The 20,046-nt window shown below is 41.3% G+C and overlaps 1 protein-coding gene across 1 annotated transcript in view; it reads left to right on the top strand.

Moving 5' to 3' along the window:
• LOC140243261 (uncharacterized) overlaps positions 1–9,326 on the top strand; it is a 107,340-nt gene extending 98,014 nt beyond the window's left edge. The window contains exons 18-20 of the mRNA XM_072322933.1: positions 30–2,468; positions 4,270–4,343; positions 5,075–9,326. Coding sequence (XP_072179034.1) covers positions 30–2,468; positions 4,270–4,343; positions 5,075–6,404 — 3,843 coding nt within the window. The 3' untranslated portion in view covers positions 6,405–9,326. The remainder of the gene's footprint in view (positions 1–29; positions 2,469–4,269; positions 4,344–5,074) is intronic.
• The last annotated feature ends 10,720 nt before the right edge of the window (positions 9,327–20,046 follow it).

The raw sequence follows: 20,046 nt of genomic DNA, 5'->3' as shown, positions 1-20,046 counted from the left end.
ATTATATTGTGCATCATTATGTCTTGCAGAATGCCCCGAGACAGAGCTTTGAGATGGCTGTTGCATCTCAAGCTGACCAGCAGTTGCGGCCTCAGGAGAACCAGCATCAGCCTCTATCCAGGAAAGCCAGCAGCCCACTGACAGTGGGAGGAGGAGGAGGAGGAGGCGGAGGCGGCGGCCAGATTCAGATGTCGTCTGCAGATGGACTGTACGTGGAGCAGGGGTATCCCAAGCCTATGCAGTCCCCTCCTGTGATGGCCGATAGCTTACCCAATCCGGCCCTGGTCCCATCCAGCCAGCCCATGCCAATGGATGTGGTGACGCCCCAGCCTGTGTACCCAAGTCAAGTGGGAGATGCAGTCCATGGGGTCATGCCTGGTGTGCCAGTGATGAGTGCTCCCACTTATCTGCCCATGCCCATTTATCCCCCAGGCAATGTTTACTACATGCCCGTTGTCTCGCAGGCAGGTGCACCCCAAGTTTACCTGAACCAGCAAGCCACTCAGCTGTACGGTATCCAGCACGTTGCAAACCAGCCCCATCAGCAGATGCAGGAGCAAATCAGCCAGCAGCAGCTGCAGCAGGCCCAGTCTCAGATGAGGCATCCTCAGAACCAACTCCCTCAATCACAGCCCCCTGTACAGGTCCATACTCAGGGGCCATCTCCAGCACAGATTCAGCAGTTGCAGACTCAAGCTCCAACACAGCAGCAAATCCCCCAGTCACAGTCACAGCAGCAGCCTCCGCAGCAGCCCCAGCAGCAGCAGCAGCCTCAGCAAGTTTTATCTCAACAGCAGCCACCTCCTGTGTCAACTCAACAATCAGTGCAGCAGAAACAGCTGCCACCTCAGCAGCCACAACCAGTGCAAGCAGTGCAAGCACAGCCGCCTCAAGTGTCCGCTGCCTCTGGGCAAAACCCAACTGCCCCACCATCCACACAGGGGCAGCAGCCTTCAGCTAAGTCAAACCAGGCCACATCTGGAGTAGCCCGCTTGGCAGATCTTGATGCAAAATTATCACAGCTTCACAAGAAACAGCCTACCCCCCACCAGCAGCAAGTGCCAACCAAGGTGCCTCCTGCCCAACAACAAGGATCCCTTCACCAGACAGTCCAAACAACTCAGCATTTGGGGCAGGCAGCATCAAATGCAAGCTTCCCTGGGTCATCGGCTGCACCGGTGCCACTTCATAGCCAAGTCAGTGTGAGCATTGCTCCAACGATGTCTGTGAATGCCCAGAGTTCATCTGCCACCATAGTCACTGCAGCACACCCATCTGGTGGAATGCTGGCACCAGACTTTGTCCCCATTCAGGATGAGAGAAAATTATCAATGGACGTTCAAAATTTCCCTATCAACAACTACCTGCCCCGTCCGCTAAGTGAGCCTGCCCCGGAAGTACACATACCGGGCTCTGCCACCCCTGGCTTGCAGCCCTCTACCCCTAGTGTGGAGCCTGTTGATGATCCCTTCACAAAGGCCAGTGGAGAGAAGATGGAGGAAAAGCAATTACAGACAGAACAGCCCATCCCACCTCACTCACCAAAGGCCACCTTGAGTCCTGTAAAGAAGTCACGCTTCAATGTGAACCCAGTGCCTGAAAAAGCCATACAGAAAGAAGGAAGTACAAGTGATAGTGCAACACAGAAGAAGATGGAGGAGGCGGTGAAAGCAATAGGACCTGAGATAGAGAATGTAGAAGGTAGTCAAGTCCTAACAGAAAAGTCTTCCAGTCAGCCTAGTGTGAATTCTAGTGTAGATCAGCAGCCTCAGCAACAGGCAGAGAAAAAGCAAGGACGTTTTACCATTGCACCTGCATCAGCAACTGTAAAAGAAAGTTCCACCAGAGACAATATGCAGGTCAGCCAGTCTTCGCAGGCACAGGATGTTAAGGATGTGATTTCAGAGTTGGTCACACAAACCGAAAAGAATGTTGGCCGCGGTAGTCACGAGGCACCAGAGCCCGTCAAACCTTCCCCCGCAATGCGAGGACGTTTCCATGTCGACAAGGTTGTAGATCAAGCCGAGCCAGTCATCGACACTCCACCACCTGAGCCAGATATGTCACCGAGGCTACCAAGCTGGGAGGATCAAACAAGGGCTGCCATCGACAAGATGGACAGGCAGAAGCAGACATATTCTGCGACAATGTCCTTGGCGCACAAGGAAGCGGCCGAGCGAGAAATGCCACCTCCTCAGCGGACAGACTGGCAGTCGGTTGGACAGGTGGTCAAGCCAGAGCGAAAGAGCAGCATGGTAAGTGGCAGTGGGAGGGGAACACCCGACAGCATCGCATCGGATGGAAGCTCTCACTACTCACTGCCGCCCGACGGACCCGCTCTTCCGCCACCTGAGAGCGGTGCAGCCTTTCATTCCGGAGCAAGTCACAATGCGTTTACGCAGCCTGAGGCACACAGTACACCACCACTGTCAGACGTTGGGTCAGGATCTCCTGGGCCCTCTGCCAATGTAAGTACATTGTATGGTTGAAGTGCTTTGGTCTGAGTGATGTGTGAGGTATCTGTGTGTAATTATACCCCTGCCACACGTAGTGTGAAGGGGGTATATAGGAATCACCGTGATGTTGGTCGGGCGGTCGGTCGATCTGTTGCAAAATCTTGCGTCGCGAACTCCTCCTACAGTTTTGAAGCAATTTAAATGAAACTTAGGGTAAATGATGATATAGAGGTATAGATGTGCAAGACATGTTTTTTGTGTTTGTCGGACAATGCGTTGCCATGGTAACAATAATTTTACCAAAACCTTGTGAATTGAATAACTTCCATAGTATTTAAGCAATCAATTTCAAAATTGGTATCTATGATAATCTATAGGTGTAGTTATGCAAGACACTCTTTGTGTTTGTACTTGACAAAGCGTTGCAATGGTAATCGCATGTTTTCTTCGAAATCTTGTGGAGTGAACAACTTCCACGGTTTTGAAGCAATTGAAATCAAATTTGGTAGGCATTATGGCCTTGAGGCATAGATGTGGAACACATAATTTTTGTGTTGGACAAAGCGTTGCCATGGTAACCATAATTTTACCAAAACCTTGTGGATTGAATAACTTCCTCATCATTCAAGCAATTACGGTCAAATTTAGTATGTATGATGGTTGGGAGGTGTAGTTATGCAAGACACCAATGTGTTAATATAAGAAAAATGTGTTGCCATGGTAACCACTCATTTTTGTATCAAATTGAACCATTTAATCTATGAAGGTGAAATTTGGTGTGTACAGTTTATGATGCTCTTTAAGTGTAGTTTTGCAAAATGTCCTTTGTATTAGTATCGGACAATGCTTTGCCATGGTAACCGCATGTTTTTGTATTTTTTAATCCTGTGGAGTGAACTTCTTCCACTGTTTTCAAGCAATTGAAACCAAATTTGGTAGGCATTATGGCCCTGAGGAATAGATGTGGAACACATAATTTTTGTGTATGTCACACAAACCGTTGCCATGGTAACCACAATTTTACCAAAACCTTGCAGATCGAATAACTTTTCCATCATTCAAGCAATTAAAGTCAAATTTAGTATGTATCATGATCTAGAAGTGTAGTTTTGCAAGACACCAATGTGTTAGTTTGAGGAAAATGTATTGCCATGGTAACCACTCATTTTTGTATCAAAATAAACCATTCAAGCTATGAAGGTCAAATTTGGTGTGTATGATGGTCTTTAAGTGTAGTTATGCAAAATGTCCCTTGTGTTTGTATCAGACAATGCATTGCCATGGTAACCACACTTTTTACCCAAACCTTGTGGAACTCAGTGTCAGCTCTGTAATTGTACAGTAAACTAAAATTATTCTGTTTCCAATTTGACAAGTGCACAAACTTGGTATTAATGTCATTGCCCTCATGACATCACATACTATAAAGCAACACTAGGGGCGGGGGTATTAATCACCTTCATTGATAATTCTAGTTTCTATTGAAAACTATTTGCATGTCGTGATCATGCAGGAGCTAGTCTTCAACTTATGTCACACAACTATTCTCTTTTTAGTCTAATTTTACAGGTATGACATAAACAAAAGTGTTCAAGTGATCCTCTCTGTGCTCTTCATAATAATCCTGAAAAAGTCTGAAATGGGATTATCGTTATTATCTTTGCACAGTGCAAAGAGCAGAAGATAAAAACAAGGAAAAATGAAAAGTGGAAATGCTAGCAAATGTATGTCCTTGGATCTCTTGGATACTCCTGAATATTGATGTGTTCTATCAGATAATATTTGTCTCCAATCATCACATTTGTTTCTGCAGTATCAAAATGAAATGGCACAATTTCAGCTGTACGCTTCTGGCAAGGATATGGAGTTACTTGAACTTCTACAAAGGTAATTGATCATCCATCATTTAATATATACATACAGTCTTGATCATAAAAGTTAGTATTCGAATCTCTAAATGTTAGTAGAATAGTGTCGTACAAAGAGTGAATATGACTCAGTTGGCATTCGTGTCGTGACAGGAAGTTTGAGAGTCAAAGATTTTACGATGCCTGGTATTAGATATTACGTTGTTGCACTTCCATTAATCCATAACTTGGTCTTTAGTGAATGTCTAGTGGCCACATGGGTCAGGTTCAGCTGATGCCTTTGCTGAATTTGATAAAGTATAATGCTGAATAAAAGGTGAAGTGACAAGAGGGAGACATTCCTTTGAGGTCAAAATCATTGCACTCTGTACTCAGTAGCTGTTTGGAAATTATCTTCTTTATCTTTGTGTGTATTTGGCAGATGTGAGTCATATGTCCAAAAAAAAAAAAAAATGATTGTATCAAATGTATAACGTTGAAGGTGTGAGCATTTTAGTCAACTGTGCTCCTAATGGTGTTGCTCGGTGTACATGTGGAAGTCAATATGAATATTGGTACAGTCAAAGCTCCCAAGCACGAAAGCTGAGGTTTGTCTAGAGAAGCATTTTAGAAGATTGATCACATTTTCATGTCGAATATTGTGGATCCTAAGTTAGCAATTGTCTTGTCTATAATGTTTAATAGAACTGTTTTGTTTTATAACCGTGTGGTTGAAGTCCGATTGATTTTATTTGTTTTCTTTATCATCAGGCATGAGGAGGAGAGGCATAAGATGCTTCAGAAACATAAGAATGAAGTTCGAGAGTTCCTAGCTGCTCGGAAACATCCCCAGACAACACCGCCCCAAAGCCCCCATATAAATCTGCTATATCAGCCAAACATGTACGGCATGATGGGCTACCCAGTGCAAGAGAACTTTCCTGCCCAAGGCATGTGGCATGCGGGTGGCCTTCCGCTTCCCTTCAATCACTACCAGCAAGGGGTGCCAACGTTCACCCATGGACCAGGCTCTGCCTTTGGAGGTTTTCGGAGGGCCAGCCCACCTACCGTACAAGGCATGTCTTCCATTGGATCCATGGTTCCTGTCCCAGGTCATGGGGGTATGGTAGCGTACCGACACGTCAACTTGGAGATGGCTTCATCGGACTTGCCCAGCCAAGGGCCGGTCTCGGGGGCACCTGCAATGAGTGCTCCCCAGTATCAAGTGCCTACCTCCATGCACCCCCATTACTCTAGCAGCAGCGACATGATCACCCAACAAGCTTATGTTTCTGGGCAGGGATTGAAGCGGAGCGTGAGCTACCAGTCTGTGATGCCCCAGTCTACAGGAGGAATGTATCCCATTCAACCTAGCGCACAGCCAACTTTCTACCCCCCATCCAGCCAGCCGATGGCAACGCCGGTAGTCAGCACAGCAAGGATGAACCCAATATCTACCATGATACCCACAGAAGCCGTGGATCAGCCAGTCATGGTCAGCATGAACAGGTCCCCCGAGCAGCTGCCGTCAGGGATCGACAAGACGGGAGTGCAGTTCCCTGCACAGCAGCAGCAGCAGCCCTGGCAGCCATCACACGTGAGGACACGGTCAGGGACAGAGAAAATCGATTACTCAAAGACTCCTGTACATATGGGTGTGGATGACCGTGTTGCTGAGAGTATAGCATCAAAAGGTTATCAGGCCCAGATGGACACAGGACTTGTCGAGAGGAGACTGGAAGAAGCTAGACCAGGTGGTCTAAACCAAGGTGCTCTACCGACTGAGCCCGCAGAAATGTATGTACAGAGAGACAGTAGGGGTATGGTAGATGCCCAGCAGATTGTAAGTGAAGCCAAAGGACCTGACAGCAGTGTTTATATGATGTCGGCAGACCAAATGACCCAGCAGCACCCGCACATCGCCGTGGGCCAACCAGTCGCCAAGCGCAAGGGCACCTTTGCTGACGACAAGTTCAAGAACCTCGCGGACCTGAGCAAGAAGGCGCCTGTAAGGCCAGGCTTGGAGGAGAAGAAGGTCAGCCTGAATGACTTGAAGCGTGCCAAGCAGCAGCAAGATCTGCAGGGGCTAGGGACCCAGTAGTCCGTCAGATGGTGCATAGAAAGTTGGGGGCTGTTGGAACTTGCTGTGATGGAAAACAACAGAAGACAAATGGAAAAAAACAACAACAACAACAACAACAGCAACAAAAAACAACGAATTCTTGAAAGCAGATTGATAATATGCATCAGAAATTGTGACATCCAAGTGGCATGTCTGGGTAATGTAATTACTGATCGTGCAGAAGTCAGTCAGAAAAAAAAAAAAAAAATTTACTCACTTTTCTGTGGTGATGACAACGTACTGTTGTAAAAGGAAAATGTAATATTGATATCAATTACTGCATAGTGCTTTCACGTGTCGCTGCATAGCAAAGGGCTTTATTGGTCTTTGTGTGTAAGGCCAGTATTTGGAACACAACGTGAGAGCTGCTGCCTCACATGAGTATAATATGCTAATGGGAGCGGCAAAAAGAATAGCATCTCCTTAACAGGGTTGTATATTGCTGCATAGAGCATGCAGGTAAGAGCATGGCAAGTTACTTTGGTATATGTTTGGCAACACACGTTTTCATGAACTTGAAACAGGCAATATTTGGCAGGCCATATTAGGAATTCTCCAGCTAATGACCAGTGTAATGGCGTTATTATGCCTTGCAAGGAAAGCATGCAGATGCAGTGCATGAATACACATAGCCAGTTATGATAATAACATGCACAGCATATGGAGTAATTTAGGAGAAATATAAGGGTAATCTCAATTCTGTAATTGCAAAGTCAATTTAAAAAATATTGGTTGGGAGGAAGGTCTAATAGAAATCTGCTCTGTGGTTGTTGGTATTATAGGAGCAGCACATAATTATTATTACATGATGCCCATGGCTTAGTATAACAAAGAATTATATTACTGTTGTAATTATAAGATGTTGTTTTCTGCCATGCAGGAAATTGCAGTGTCCCGCTGGAATTATGTCACAGTTTCTTTTGCATTCCTTGAAGCTAAAATGTGCAGGTGTGTTGTTGGAACTAATTTACATGAACTGCTTATGTGTGTGAGTAGCTAAGTTTCTCTACAGATAGCGAAGGGTTCTAGTGCTGCATGAGTTAGGCCGAGTTGGAAGAGAACTCAGTAGATGAGTGGTGTTGTTCGTTTTTGTTTGTGTGTTTGATTTTGAAACAAAGAAACTGCCTTATTTGGGGGACTGCAACATCGCGCATTCGGAAGAGCATGCAACTGAGGAAGAGAAAAGGAAATGGATGTAGCTTCCATTGTTCTGTACAACCTTCCGAGGTGCTTCTGTTTTCAGCAAGCATCGGATTTGATGAGTTGAGTCTTCACTGGCACCTCTGTGACAGTTGTAGTGCGAGAAGAAAATCAAAAGTACAGGCATAGAAATGTGTTCCACCTATCCCCAAGATTTGTAAATATTTTGAATGCAAGTGTCTTTGGAGTGTATTTTGCAGCTAGATTTAAGCGTGGTGTTCAATCGTAATGTGCCCATTGTCCCAACAACGAAAAAAAAAATGGAAAGAAGAAAAGCTGTACTCTGTTACTAGTTGTTTAAAAGAAAAAAAAACAAACAAACACAAGAATCATTAAAGTTTGCATATCATTTTTCATATTAGTCATAAAAACAATGAAAAATCATACAGGAAAACATTTTGATATGACATGAAATGTATTCTGGCACTGTCAAATCAAATTATCTGCAGTTGAATTACACTTGTCATGAATCGCTGTGATTTCATACATACTTCTTAGATACGCCTATATTCTTGAAAGGTTGGTCATTGCCATACTGACGTGTAATCGCTAGCACACTGGCACTCTACAATAAGCTCTGATGTAGTGTTGCAGTTAAGGAGAGCATGAACCCAGCTAGTGGGATTTAATAGTGTAGGGTTGGCAAGTGAGATTCTATGGATACACAGCTCATTGCTGGCCCCACAAGCAGTAAACTCTGTAAGGTTCACTTCCCTTTGTGGTACACCGCTACCCTGGTTGTTCCTGCATGGACTTTTATAACATGGGACATGTGATAAAGATATATTTAATGGTTATTGATATCCTAAAATTTTCTTTTCTTCAAAACTCGAATATCAGAACAATATGAAACAGCTACTGGCAGATTTCATTTTGAAAAGCACTAGAAAACCCAGTACATGTCAGGATGACCAGTGATTAAAACATTCAATTGAACTATGAAATCAACAAATATTTCTACACATGCATATCTGATGATGCACTTGCATATAATGTTGACAAGCAGGATATTTTGAATCATTTCTATCAAGTAGTGGTTATGAACCAGCTTTTCAAGCATACAGGTGATTTTTCTTCTAGTTCCTGGGCATTGCCACATGTCTGTTGCAATCTAAAGCTGAAATGTGAAAGAACCAGCTACCATTTTCTCTATACCTCTAGGTCCTAGACAGTCAACTTATCTCCCACATTTCATGATTGATAATCCAGTCCACTGTACTCTATATGACTCATGGTGTGCAAAATGCAGTTAGGAAGCAAACAAAATGATACACACACAAAAAAAAAATATCTCTTGAATCTATGACAAGTGTTTAAAATACCCTTTCATTCATGTGTCCATGTAGGATTCTGTCATTCCACTTCCCTGGCACGACCAGTAAGAAACTGGTCACGGTCATGTAATATATGCTTTTTGCTGTAGCCATCTTGCATAGGGGATACAAAATATCAATTGTACATTTCTGTAAATAGTAACAATTGTATGACCCATATTATATATAGTTTTGTGATGTTTGATGAGACTTGATATTAGCAACTTAAGAAATCAATTATCGTGAGGAAGGGGAAATTGCAGAATAAATGCTGCCTTGCAGCTGTTGGCGAGTGTGCTTTGCGCATGTCCAAGTTATGTGACTTGAGAGAGAGTGAGAGATATATATAGAAAGAGAGAGAGTGTGTGTGCGTGTGTGTGTGTGTGTGTGTGTGTAACTGAGTAACTGCTTGGTACATTGATAAGTGGCCAGATGCTTTGTGTTTTGTTTGCCTGTCCTTCATAATATTCTAACATTTAGAATTTTTATGTAAAGGAGGTGTTTATATTCAGCAAATACGTCCAAAATATGTCCAAAAGGTTGTTTCTTGTCGAAGGAATAGTAGGATAGGTGTAGCCTGCACTCGGATGTCACCAACTCAAGTAGGAAACACAAATTACCGGCATAAAGAAAATACAAACAAATCTCACAAATATTGTAATGCAATGCTGTGTGTGTGTGTGTGTGTTGTTGTTGTTGTTGTTTTTTTTTCCTCTCTTCGCTTCCACCAATTATGTATATATTTTACCAGGAATATCGGTATGAGATAAAGGCACATACCATATGCAGATAAAGCATGTATATTGGAAATAAGTAAGACACGAGTCTGGGGTAATTCCAGTCGGTCTTTACGCAATCGTTTAAGATTGGAGTGAGTGTATAATGGCTTGTTCACCACATTATGCTCACAAATGTCTGCTTTAATGTCAGAACATCTTTTCCCAATGCACACTTGCATATGGTCGATACCTGTTCATTTTTTCTGCCTACATTTTATGCATGCAGCAAGTGTCCAGACATCACATACTTTACCATCCTTCAAGTCGTCTTTTTTTTTTCATATTTTCCATGATACGCCTTGTTATTGATAAAGAAAAGTAAAAGGTGCCTGCTGTTGTTGTTATCATTATTTATTTTTACAGTATCTTTTCACACCCATTAATGCACATACCGAATGGTAAGCATGTGATGTTCTCTTGGTGTACAGTGTTGTATCAAAAACATACTTCAAAGGTTTTATTGTTGGAATACACTTGTTCAATGACAGTTACAATTTTTAATCACTGTTGTTGTTATTATATTTCCTTTGACCCGTCCATGTGAAAAGAAGAAGAAGAAGATGAAAAAAATGTTAAGTACACTCGGAATGTAATCAAAGAAAATCCCATCAACGTGAAAGATGTACCGTAATGTTGCAGCAACCCTGTTCCAAGCATTGTGTTTCTAATCACTGCTGGCAAAATGAGTGGTGTCCTTGCACTATTCTAATTTTTAATTTTTTAGGCCCAAAGGCATTGCCAAAGTTTTCCACAAACGAGATGATGTTATGCAGGTTGAAGTTTTTCTTCTTTTTTTTTTTCCTTTTTTTTTTGGGGGGGGGGGGGGTTGATTCAAAACCAGCAGCAGGCATGACAAAGAAAATGGATTTCTGCCACTGAAGTCAACTTTGAGACAATGGAATCAGACATAATTGCAGGGTGGGATACTGTGTGAATAGGCTACTATCATCAGAAAGCTCTACCCGCATGATAGCGACCATGACTTTCTGTCTACTGGTAAGGGAGTGAGGAGAAGAAAAATACAAACAGAAACCCTTCATTACAAGACAACCTTTCATACAGCTGTGACTTTGTTGGTAAGGGACAGGACCAGTGGGAGGCTGGCTAAAGTTTGGTTCCAAACCAGGTACTAGGTTGTTTCACTTTGAATTTAGTAGGGTCATGTCATCCCTCCGTCAGATGTCATCAAAATATGCATTCACCGATCATAAAGAAGTTGCAGTCAACCCGTTGTGTTATGCGACGACTTAAATTTTGCTGAATAACCCCATCAAAAATATTTTGCCCTTGTTTTAGGATGAAGTATGAGCCTCTAAGTCTATATTCAAGGAGTATTTACAGGACAGTACATTGCAGCTGAGTTTGGGTTACAGTTTTGCATAGATACAGCGTGTGCAACATTGACTTATATGCTTGTGCTGTGAGAAACTTATTTCACTTTCAAAAATTATGACAAAGCATTATGCATGTTTAGAAAGATTGAAACTAGCTACTGAGCAAGTAATGTGTGTTGGTCACCCCCCCCCCCCCCCCCCATGAGAAAATTTTGACTGAAATGGAAATCCTGCCGTGAGCAACCTACCCATAGATTTATTCTTGATTTCATTGTGATCATTTACTTAAGACAATCTTGGGTTTAGGAGTTTATTTGTTCAATGTCAGTCACCACACAGAAATAATGTTGAGGGCATAAATTGATGTCATCTTGTTTTTTTTTTCTGTGGCAATCCATTACCATTATCACACAGTAGAAAAGAAAATGTGGGAAATAACTGAAGTATCTTGCCACTTTTCATGCAGCTAAAACATATTTTTGTCTTCTTTCCTCTTTATTGCGGTTTAAAAAATACTTTCGCTCAAGCTTATGCCAGTGAATATGAAAGCAAATTTTTACAAATTGTTAACAGGTCAGATGTTTGTGAAGAAAAAGAGATGAAACCTTGGAAACCATGTCTCATGCCAATGCTTGAATTGCGTTTGTTGATCATCTTTCTCCCCTGACGCAGAGACGTGCACACTTACCATATTTATTGCATTTCAGATGAATAAATAGATACATAAAGTAAAACTCTGAGATCTGTTTTTTGTACAGACGAGCACAGATGGAAAATGATGCAAGTTTCAGGCAAATTGAACCTGTTTGGAACACGCATCAGCTGTGAGATGCCTATTCTGAACTTTAGATGCTGCATTACCACAATCATAGAACCAAAACTCTGTGAGGGTTACTTGCTCTCCCAGAATTATACTGTTGTTGGCAGAGAGTGTGACTTCTACAGTGAAGCTTGCCTCGGCATAGAGCGTGCTTTTCTTTCCATTCTGGAATGGATTGGGATCCGCTTTCCTTCAACTGAGAATTACCCTCACCTGTGTATAGCATAGTCTCTGTTTTGACATTCACACGTGCCTACTGTCTATGGATTGCTGCGCAGTAGGAATGCCCTGCTTAGGAATCACTGGTATTCATGTTTTCGTAGAAACCCGTCTTGACTGCAGTGTAGCTAGTAAATAGTATGAATAAAAAGCAGTCAATAGTCACAATATGTAAGTGCTGTCATAGGGGAGAAGAGTTCACAGGCGCTTTCTACTTTATGCTGATCACTTAGTTTACATATGTCAATTCCTTATTTTTATGTTATCTTGCGTACCTCCTGCACTACTTGTATTTATTTATGATTTACCATGTTTATGTTTCCTTTACACACATGTACATGTATTTATGGGCATATATTTTTTTCATTGTAAAAATAACACAGTTCATAGAGTATAAATTGATGACAAATCTGATTGTGTTGTTTCTTGACATTGCAATTTACTGATGATATATTTTCTGCTACATGATAATTATTGTATAATGCATTTGTCATTATCAAGTACATGAGTACCTTGTTGCTAGTTTGTTTGATTTCTTTTATCTGCCTACTGCAAGAGAAGGAAAACAAGATTATTTTTTTGTGCAGTACTACAGTCCCTTCTGTGGTGTACCTTCCCAGGCTCTCGTTGTTGATGTAAGTGGGATGTACATAATGCGTTTGTATTTATCTTGTTTCCATCATTACTGTAATGTGTAACATGGCAGTTATCCCTCTATGATAAGAGTGTAGTGCGTAACACACATAATCCAACAGTATGATAGTAGAGTGGCATACATTTAACTAAGAATCTCATTGGAATGGCTCTTCATGCAGTGTTAATACCATGTCTTAATCTCCAGATACAGTGTGAACGTGTAAACAACATAATTATGACAGTAGAAAGAATCAGTCCCTACCTTTCTCCTTGTATGACATTTTATTGAAAATATTGATACTCTTAAGCCATATTTTGCATCAAAACAAAGAGAATAGAATAATACAGACATTCTGTGGATGCTCGAAATCTTGTGAGAGAATAAGAGATGCATCATGTTCAATTTAGGCAGTGTTCAAGCCTCTTGTTAGTGTTTGGCCATTCTTGGCAAAATGTGTGTAACGAGCTCAAAAACAGTGGTATATATCTTTAACTCTTCACTCAGCTTGTAACAGATGAGCTAACGTTTTGTTCCTAGTGGCTTAAAATAGAGTAAATCAGAGCATACACATGTATATGTACCTAGGTGAGGTCTTTATAACCTGTGGTGACGTGTCGACCAGTCTTACGTTAGCAAATCAACAGGTCTTGAAAGTCGGAAGCATATCTCTTGGTCGCAATGCACCATCACAATTACCATTTCTGCCATAGCAAATAACTACAATGTACCAAGCGGCTTGAAGAACATTTTCTTCCAGTTTGGCTTTGGCAGATATTCCAGGGGTGTTGATCAGTCACACTCGTACCCTACAATGTGAGTTTCTGAGTGACGAAAGATCTTACTTGACCTCACCATTCACCTTGCATTTGAGAAATAATTTTGGTGATGATTGAAAAGTGCAGTATTCTGGAAACAGTGGGATGATTCAAGACGGGTGTGGATACTGCTCAGCCCTAACTAAACAAAATCAAGGAATCATGGGTGTAAGGAATCATTTGAGGATTGCTGTGTATTGGCTTGATCATCAGATTTAAAAATATAACAGAGCTACAGACACAAATGAAAGATTTTCAAATATGATTTGAACTGGATGGTTAGGAAACTACTTTCCACCTTGTGATGCTAGTTTCATTCATCTAGTTATGAGCACATGCTTGTGAATAGCTGCTGCCATTGATCTTTTTATTCATTTTTTTCACTTGGTGAAATGCAGTGCTTAATATACATTAAGAAACAGAAGTGATGTAATGCAAAAAAAAAAAAAAGTAAACAAGGGTTCAAGTAAGCATACTCCTGACTATTAGTATATTGTACTCGCGTAATACATACACATAATCTATATGTACTCGACTGGCTCAATAATCTTGATGAACATTATGTCTACATTGTCATCTGAAGTGTGGGAAATGTTAATGCCGTGGTGCACCAAGTATTCAAATTTCATATTGATTAGAATCATCCTGGATATTCTTTGCAAGGTGTACATGAAATCAAATGGAGTTGGTCTTGAAGTTAATGGAAGAGGAGGTATTTCTGAGCTATATCAATCCCACTAAGATATTTTGCACTTCATCACAATGGAGTTTTTTGGGTTTTTTAAATGCTAATTGAGTGCATTGTTTTGTTTTTATTCATTTTGAGCCTCATGTGAGTTGATACATCGAAGTCAAATTATATTGAAGCCTTTAAAGATGATTCCTGGTTCATTGCAAACCATCAGTATTTTGGTAAACCATGCATAAATTTCTCATGCAACTTTAATAAAATTACATTGCAGTTCAGTTACTTTTATAAGCCCGTATGGGAAGAGCTTTGTAATTACCAGTTAGCCCTTCCGGGTACCAGTTGGGAATTCTATGTGGAATAAAATCTTATGGTAGCAGCTGTATGTCAGGTAGTTAGCTATGGGAGAGCCAGGATTGACGGGGTAGTCTGAAGCACTGCAGGGGATCGATGGGTTTTAGGAGGGGAAGTGGTGGAATCTGAAGAGACTTGGACGGGTGGAGTCACTGATCAGTAGGTGGGCTATACATGTACTCCTTTTATACCACAAGTATGAAAGCACATGACGAATTGAGTGTGGTGTACACATTGAAACTGTCGTGATATTTTGTTAGCAATACATGCGCACAAAGTGCGAAGGCGAGATGAGGTGGTAACATTACAAAGGAACTTACGTTTTGAAGTTGGCTGTCAGTATGGAAACGTCCCCAGAGTGACACAGGTGTTTATTCCTCTGAGTAGTGCTAGACAAGTATGAGAATGGTAATGTCCAGGTGCTGTATATAAATCTGCATCACTCCTTCCCAAAGGCATGTAAATACAAACAATCTTGGTTATGCACTCCGATGCTCATTCTCGTTCTTTTCTTCTCTTTTCTCTTCTTTCTCTCACATGGGACCCTTCCCATGGCAGTCTGACCCCAGTTTTTCAGGTGCTGTTACGTTACCATTCAGATACCCCTTTTTTCGTAGCAATGTTTCTTTAGAATCCTGTACAAGCCATGCCAAGTTATGGCCATACCTAAAGTGTGAGCATAAAAACATTGTTGATATGCAGATGTGCTCCAATGTCAGAGTCAAATGATGAAACAAGAAACAACTAAAGACATGGGGAGCATCCCGTTACGAGAAATCTGAGATTTGAGCTCTATCACAAGATATTCCCATTTTACGTATCTGTGAGCAATTTAATCTTTTTCCCTTCCTGAATAATACTTGAAAGGTAAAATTTCAAATTATTGCAAAATATGTTTACCACTGCTTAATTATATGTTGGAAGAAGTACTTGACTTTATTATTATATTACCACTGTGATTAAATGAGAAACTAATAACATTTTATGGTGGTCGTGTGATTTATTGAAGTGTGTATGTAATTCCCAGTAAATGAGAGTGATTGTGAATGGCAAATCCTATGATATGCAAGAACAGTTGAATAGATTGGACTTTGTATACCGTGGAGTTAAACACAGATCAGAAGTATTTTTTTAACAGCTTCCTGCTACAATTTCTTCTTCAAAGCAGAATTTGACACATTTGTGCATACAATACAGTATATATAATATATATGTATATATAATTATATATATATATATATATACATACACACACACATATATATGTATATGTATGTGTATGTATGTATATATATATATATATATATATATGCATACACACACACATATATATGTATATGTATGTGTATGCATGTATATATATATATATATATATATATATATATATATACATACAATGTGTATATATATATATATAATAACTCAAGTTCATGCTGTCAATACCAACAGTTTATTTTTTGACACACAAATTTTGGGGCTTTTCACCTTTTTAAGTGTATCAGATCTAACACGTGATAAAGGGTGAGAAGCCCAAAATTTTGTGTGTCAAAAATAGACTTGGTATTGACAGCATATATTGAGTTTTCACCATAGCAGCTCCTCGGGTGTCGAAGACAAAGGCACAATCATGCACAATCAAACGCACGAGCACACAAAGAAACGTAAGAAGTGGAAGTTTTGTTTTTGTTTTTTGGGTTTTTTTTTCGTTGGGAGGTCATCGAAAACAGTTATGTAGTCATGAAGGGAAGGAACCTACCTACCTAGATGTTTATTTTGATGATGTCTCCATTTTGACCTTGATATTACGACTGCTGAACTTGTAGACTCCTGGAAGACTTTTATTACACATGCTGTTAAGTGTAAAGAGATAACTCCTCCCACCCATTAAAAAAAAAAAAAGAAACCCAAACCACTAAAATGATTCGTCTATGAATCAAAAGACGGAGAAAAGTACGAGGTTTAATAAAAACACAAAATAAAGCAAAACAATGGCGTCGATCAATGGTCATGAAAGATCTCTCGTGGTCACTGTCCTGTAACAAAGCGATTGTACCTTATGGTGAATGCAAATAGTCCAACAGCTTTAATTTGTGACAGCTGTGTAGAAATACTGTATCATGCAATGAAGTTCATTTCAGTCAATTACAATGGCACCTCCAATAGAGAACCTAGATCTTAATGACAAAGTCATAAAGGTCACTTGATTTTCATATGATTTTTAATATTGTCTTGCATGCATTTTTCTTTTATCGAATTACGAAAACACTGTAAGATAGACATCGTGTAACAAAGTGTACAGCAACATAAAAATAAACTGACAAGACACTTGCAATTATAAGTGTAAATCTGTCATTTTACTTGCTAAATAGTTGAAGAAAAATCATTTTAGTGTAAATCAAAATATTGATATCCAAAGCTCCCATGATAAAATGACCTAGATTCTATTTCAATCCTGATTTGAATTCAATTAACACCAACTCTCAAAACTTCACTGACGAGCACCAATATTACAGGACCGAATAGATTTGATAAATTAAAAATCTTTTATTTGGAATTCCTAGTATAAAATGATCGAATAGTTCCTGATTATTTCTCAGTATTTGAATAATGTGCAGAGTGTAAAATGAATTTGTGATGTGCAACGTGTAACATAAACATGATAGATGTGTTATATGAATTTATAATTTGCCATCTATGCAATGCAAAGGTGTAATGGAGTCATCCCACGAGACCGACACCCACGAGTCATACGGTCCACGAGACCGACATAAAAAATAGGTCCATGAGTCATACAACCCATGAGTTATACGCCTCACGAGTCATACAGCCCATGAGTTCGACACTAGGCACAAAAGGCTCGCGAGACCGACAAGCAAAGAAAGCCCACAAGACCGACACTATACCCGTTAAGTGATGTGTATAATGTAAATGAGGTTGTACATTCAGGCACAAAAGGATGATCCCTTCCAATCAATGACAATCATTCAGGTCATACATAGGCTATTGGTGTTTTTGTTTTTGTTTTCCTTTTTTTTGCCTCGTTGTTGTTGCTGCTGTTGCTTTTTCTTTGATGAATTACCGTCTTGGAAATTTCTCCCTCTTCAGCAATATTACAGAGTTTTAGGCTCTGTGCATGGGCAACCGCTGTCCACACCTTTCCGGGCAAGCTACGCGGGCTTGTTGTGATAGGGGATTTTCCAGCACGCAGGAGAATTTTCTGCGGGCGGACAAGAATATTTGCGAGTTTCGCACTTGTGTCTTACCTGCTAGACGCGTGCAACTTACCTTCTACTTGCGTGCATTCCGTGTGACCTGCATGAGAGCTTTGAAACCGATCCGTTTTCTGTTATGAGCGACCTTATAAGGGTACTGCGAAGTACCTGTGTTGGAATTGCCTGCGAGGTGCTGCCGGTAAGGGTCTCCTACTGGTGTTCTGCGTGTACCTCTGCGGGCGAACTCACTCGGAACAAGTTCTGAGCATGCTCAAGGCCTTGTCATACCGTATCTGGGGAAGTTTTGCGGGTTGACTTGCGGAGAAACAAATTTACTACCCGGAGCTCTCCGCAGTTGGTCCGCACCTGACTAGTAATACAATACCTATATGTAGCGCGTATCTCGCCCGTTCGTACTTGCTCGGAGGTGCGCACGCAAGTCCGATTTACCCACAACCAAGTTTTGAGCATGACAAATTTTTTTTTTCCGGTTGAGTCGCGAGGATTACCCGCAGAGGTCCACGCAGAACGCCAGTAGGAGGTCCTTAGCGGCAGCACCTCGCAGGCAACTCCCACGCAGGTATTTCACAGTCACCATATGCGGCCAAGATAATGACATTCTGTGGGACTTCTGTCATTCCTAGGACAGAGGAATTCCTTCACTGAGTAGTCAGCCCCCACCCGCCTGGCACATAGGTCGCACAGTATACCCGCAAGTAGAACTTTAAAAGTAGAACGCGTCCAGCAAGTAAGGCACATGCACTGACTCGCCCAAATCCTTGTCCGCCCTCAGAAATTGTCCGGTATGCTGGAAAATCCCTACATGCAACAAGCCCGCGTAGCTTGCCCGGAAAGGTGTGACAGTGCCTGAACATGGTTGCGGGTAAAAAAGATTTGCGCGGGCCTCCGGGCGACTACGGGTGAGATACATGCTAGGTACCCTGAATGTGCGGGTCATCTGCGGGGACCTCGATCCGGGTAGTAAAAATTGTTCTTCGCAAGTCGCACGCAAAGCTTGCCCGGAAAGGTGTGACACGGCCTTCAATTACTTCTAAAATGATCTATTCATACTGAAAAGTGCCTGTTGTACTTCCAAAGCTGGGAAAGAATGATAGGCCCAGATATCGGAACTGCACATAGTTTTAGCCCTTGGCTCCTTGTTACATTGTTCCCCAAAGGTAACAATCGTGGGGTCATCCCACTAGACCGACACCCATGAGTCATACAGCTTACGAGTTCGACGATGAAAACAGGTCCTTGAGTCATACAGCTCATAGAGTCATACGGTACAGCCCATGAGTTCGACACTATAGGCAAATAAAGCCCATGAGTTCGACACTAGGTAAAAACATCCCACGAGTTCCACAAATACAACACGGGGCTTAATGTGTCAGTCTCATGGGCCTTGTTAGCTAAGTGTCGAACTAATTAATGCGCTGTATGACTCGTGAGCTGTATACAGTAACTCATGGGCTGTATGACTCGTGAGTTGTATGACTCTTGGGCTGTATGACTCGTGGGTGTCGGTCTCGTGACGTGCACCCCCACTCGTACTGTTGATTCTGTATACGTCTTTAATCAACCTACCCTTCAACGTTGCGATATCTGGAACATGCCCAGTTTGGTGAAAACGTGATTTTCCGTGATTTAATTTTAGTCCGTGGATCAGATTTACCATGTATTTGATTTAAACTACCCCCGTGACTTGGGATCATCCTGTGGTTTGTTCCATAAGATTTAAAAAAACAAAACAAAACAAAACAAAAACGTGGCAGCTAGGACCTTTGTACACCATTTTTGTCGCATGCATGTGGAATTCACCCGACTGATGACATTTTAAATGGTTTATCGGTGTCTAGACATGCATGCATGACAGTAACAATGGGATGTGGCTGCCAGACGTAAGATGTTATAGCAAATATATCGGTTAGCTTTATTGATTGAGGTCGTCATACACTTATTGCGTACTGAATTTTACAAGTACATTATACAGCTTATCAAAGTCTTGTCGCTCACAAAGTTTTTTTTTTTTGTCTTTTTGTTTTTAAAAAGAACGTGGAACTTGAAATGATAACGGACGGAGGAGGTATAACTAAGGATAACCTAATTTGTTTGTTGCCTCATGACGAACTCTTCAATTCAAGATAATCATGTTTCTTTTAGCTGCTCACCACTTTTCTTGCGATTAGATAGCTCAGGAGGTGATTGAAGATTAATTATAGGGTGTTAAGCCGTCGCGTCGGTAGCATC

The sequence above is a fragment of the Diadema setosum genome, chromosome 2 (genome assembly GCF_964275005.1).
Source record: "Diadema setosum chromosome 2, eeDiaSeto1, whole genome shotgun sequence".
NCBI classification, from domain to species: domain Eukaryota; kingdom Metazoa; phylum Echinodermata; class Echinoidea; order Diadematoida; family Diadematidae; genus Diadema; species Diadema setosum.
This window is presented reverse-complemented; position numbering and strand designations above follow the sequence as displayed.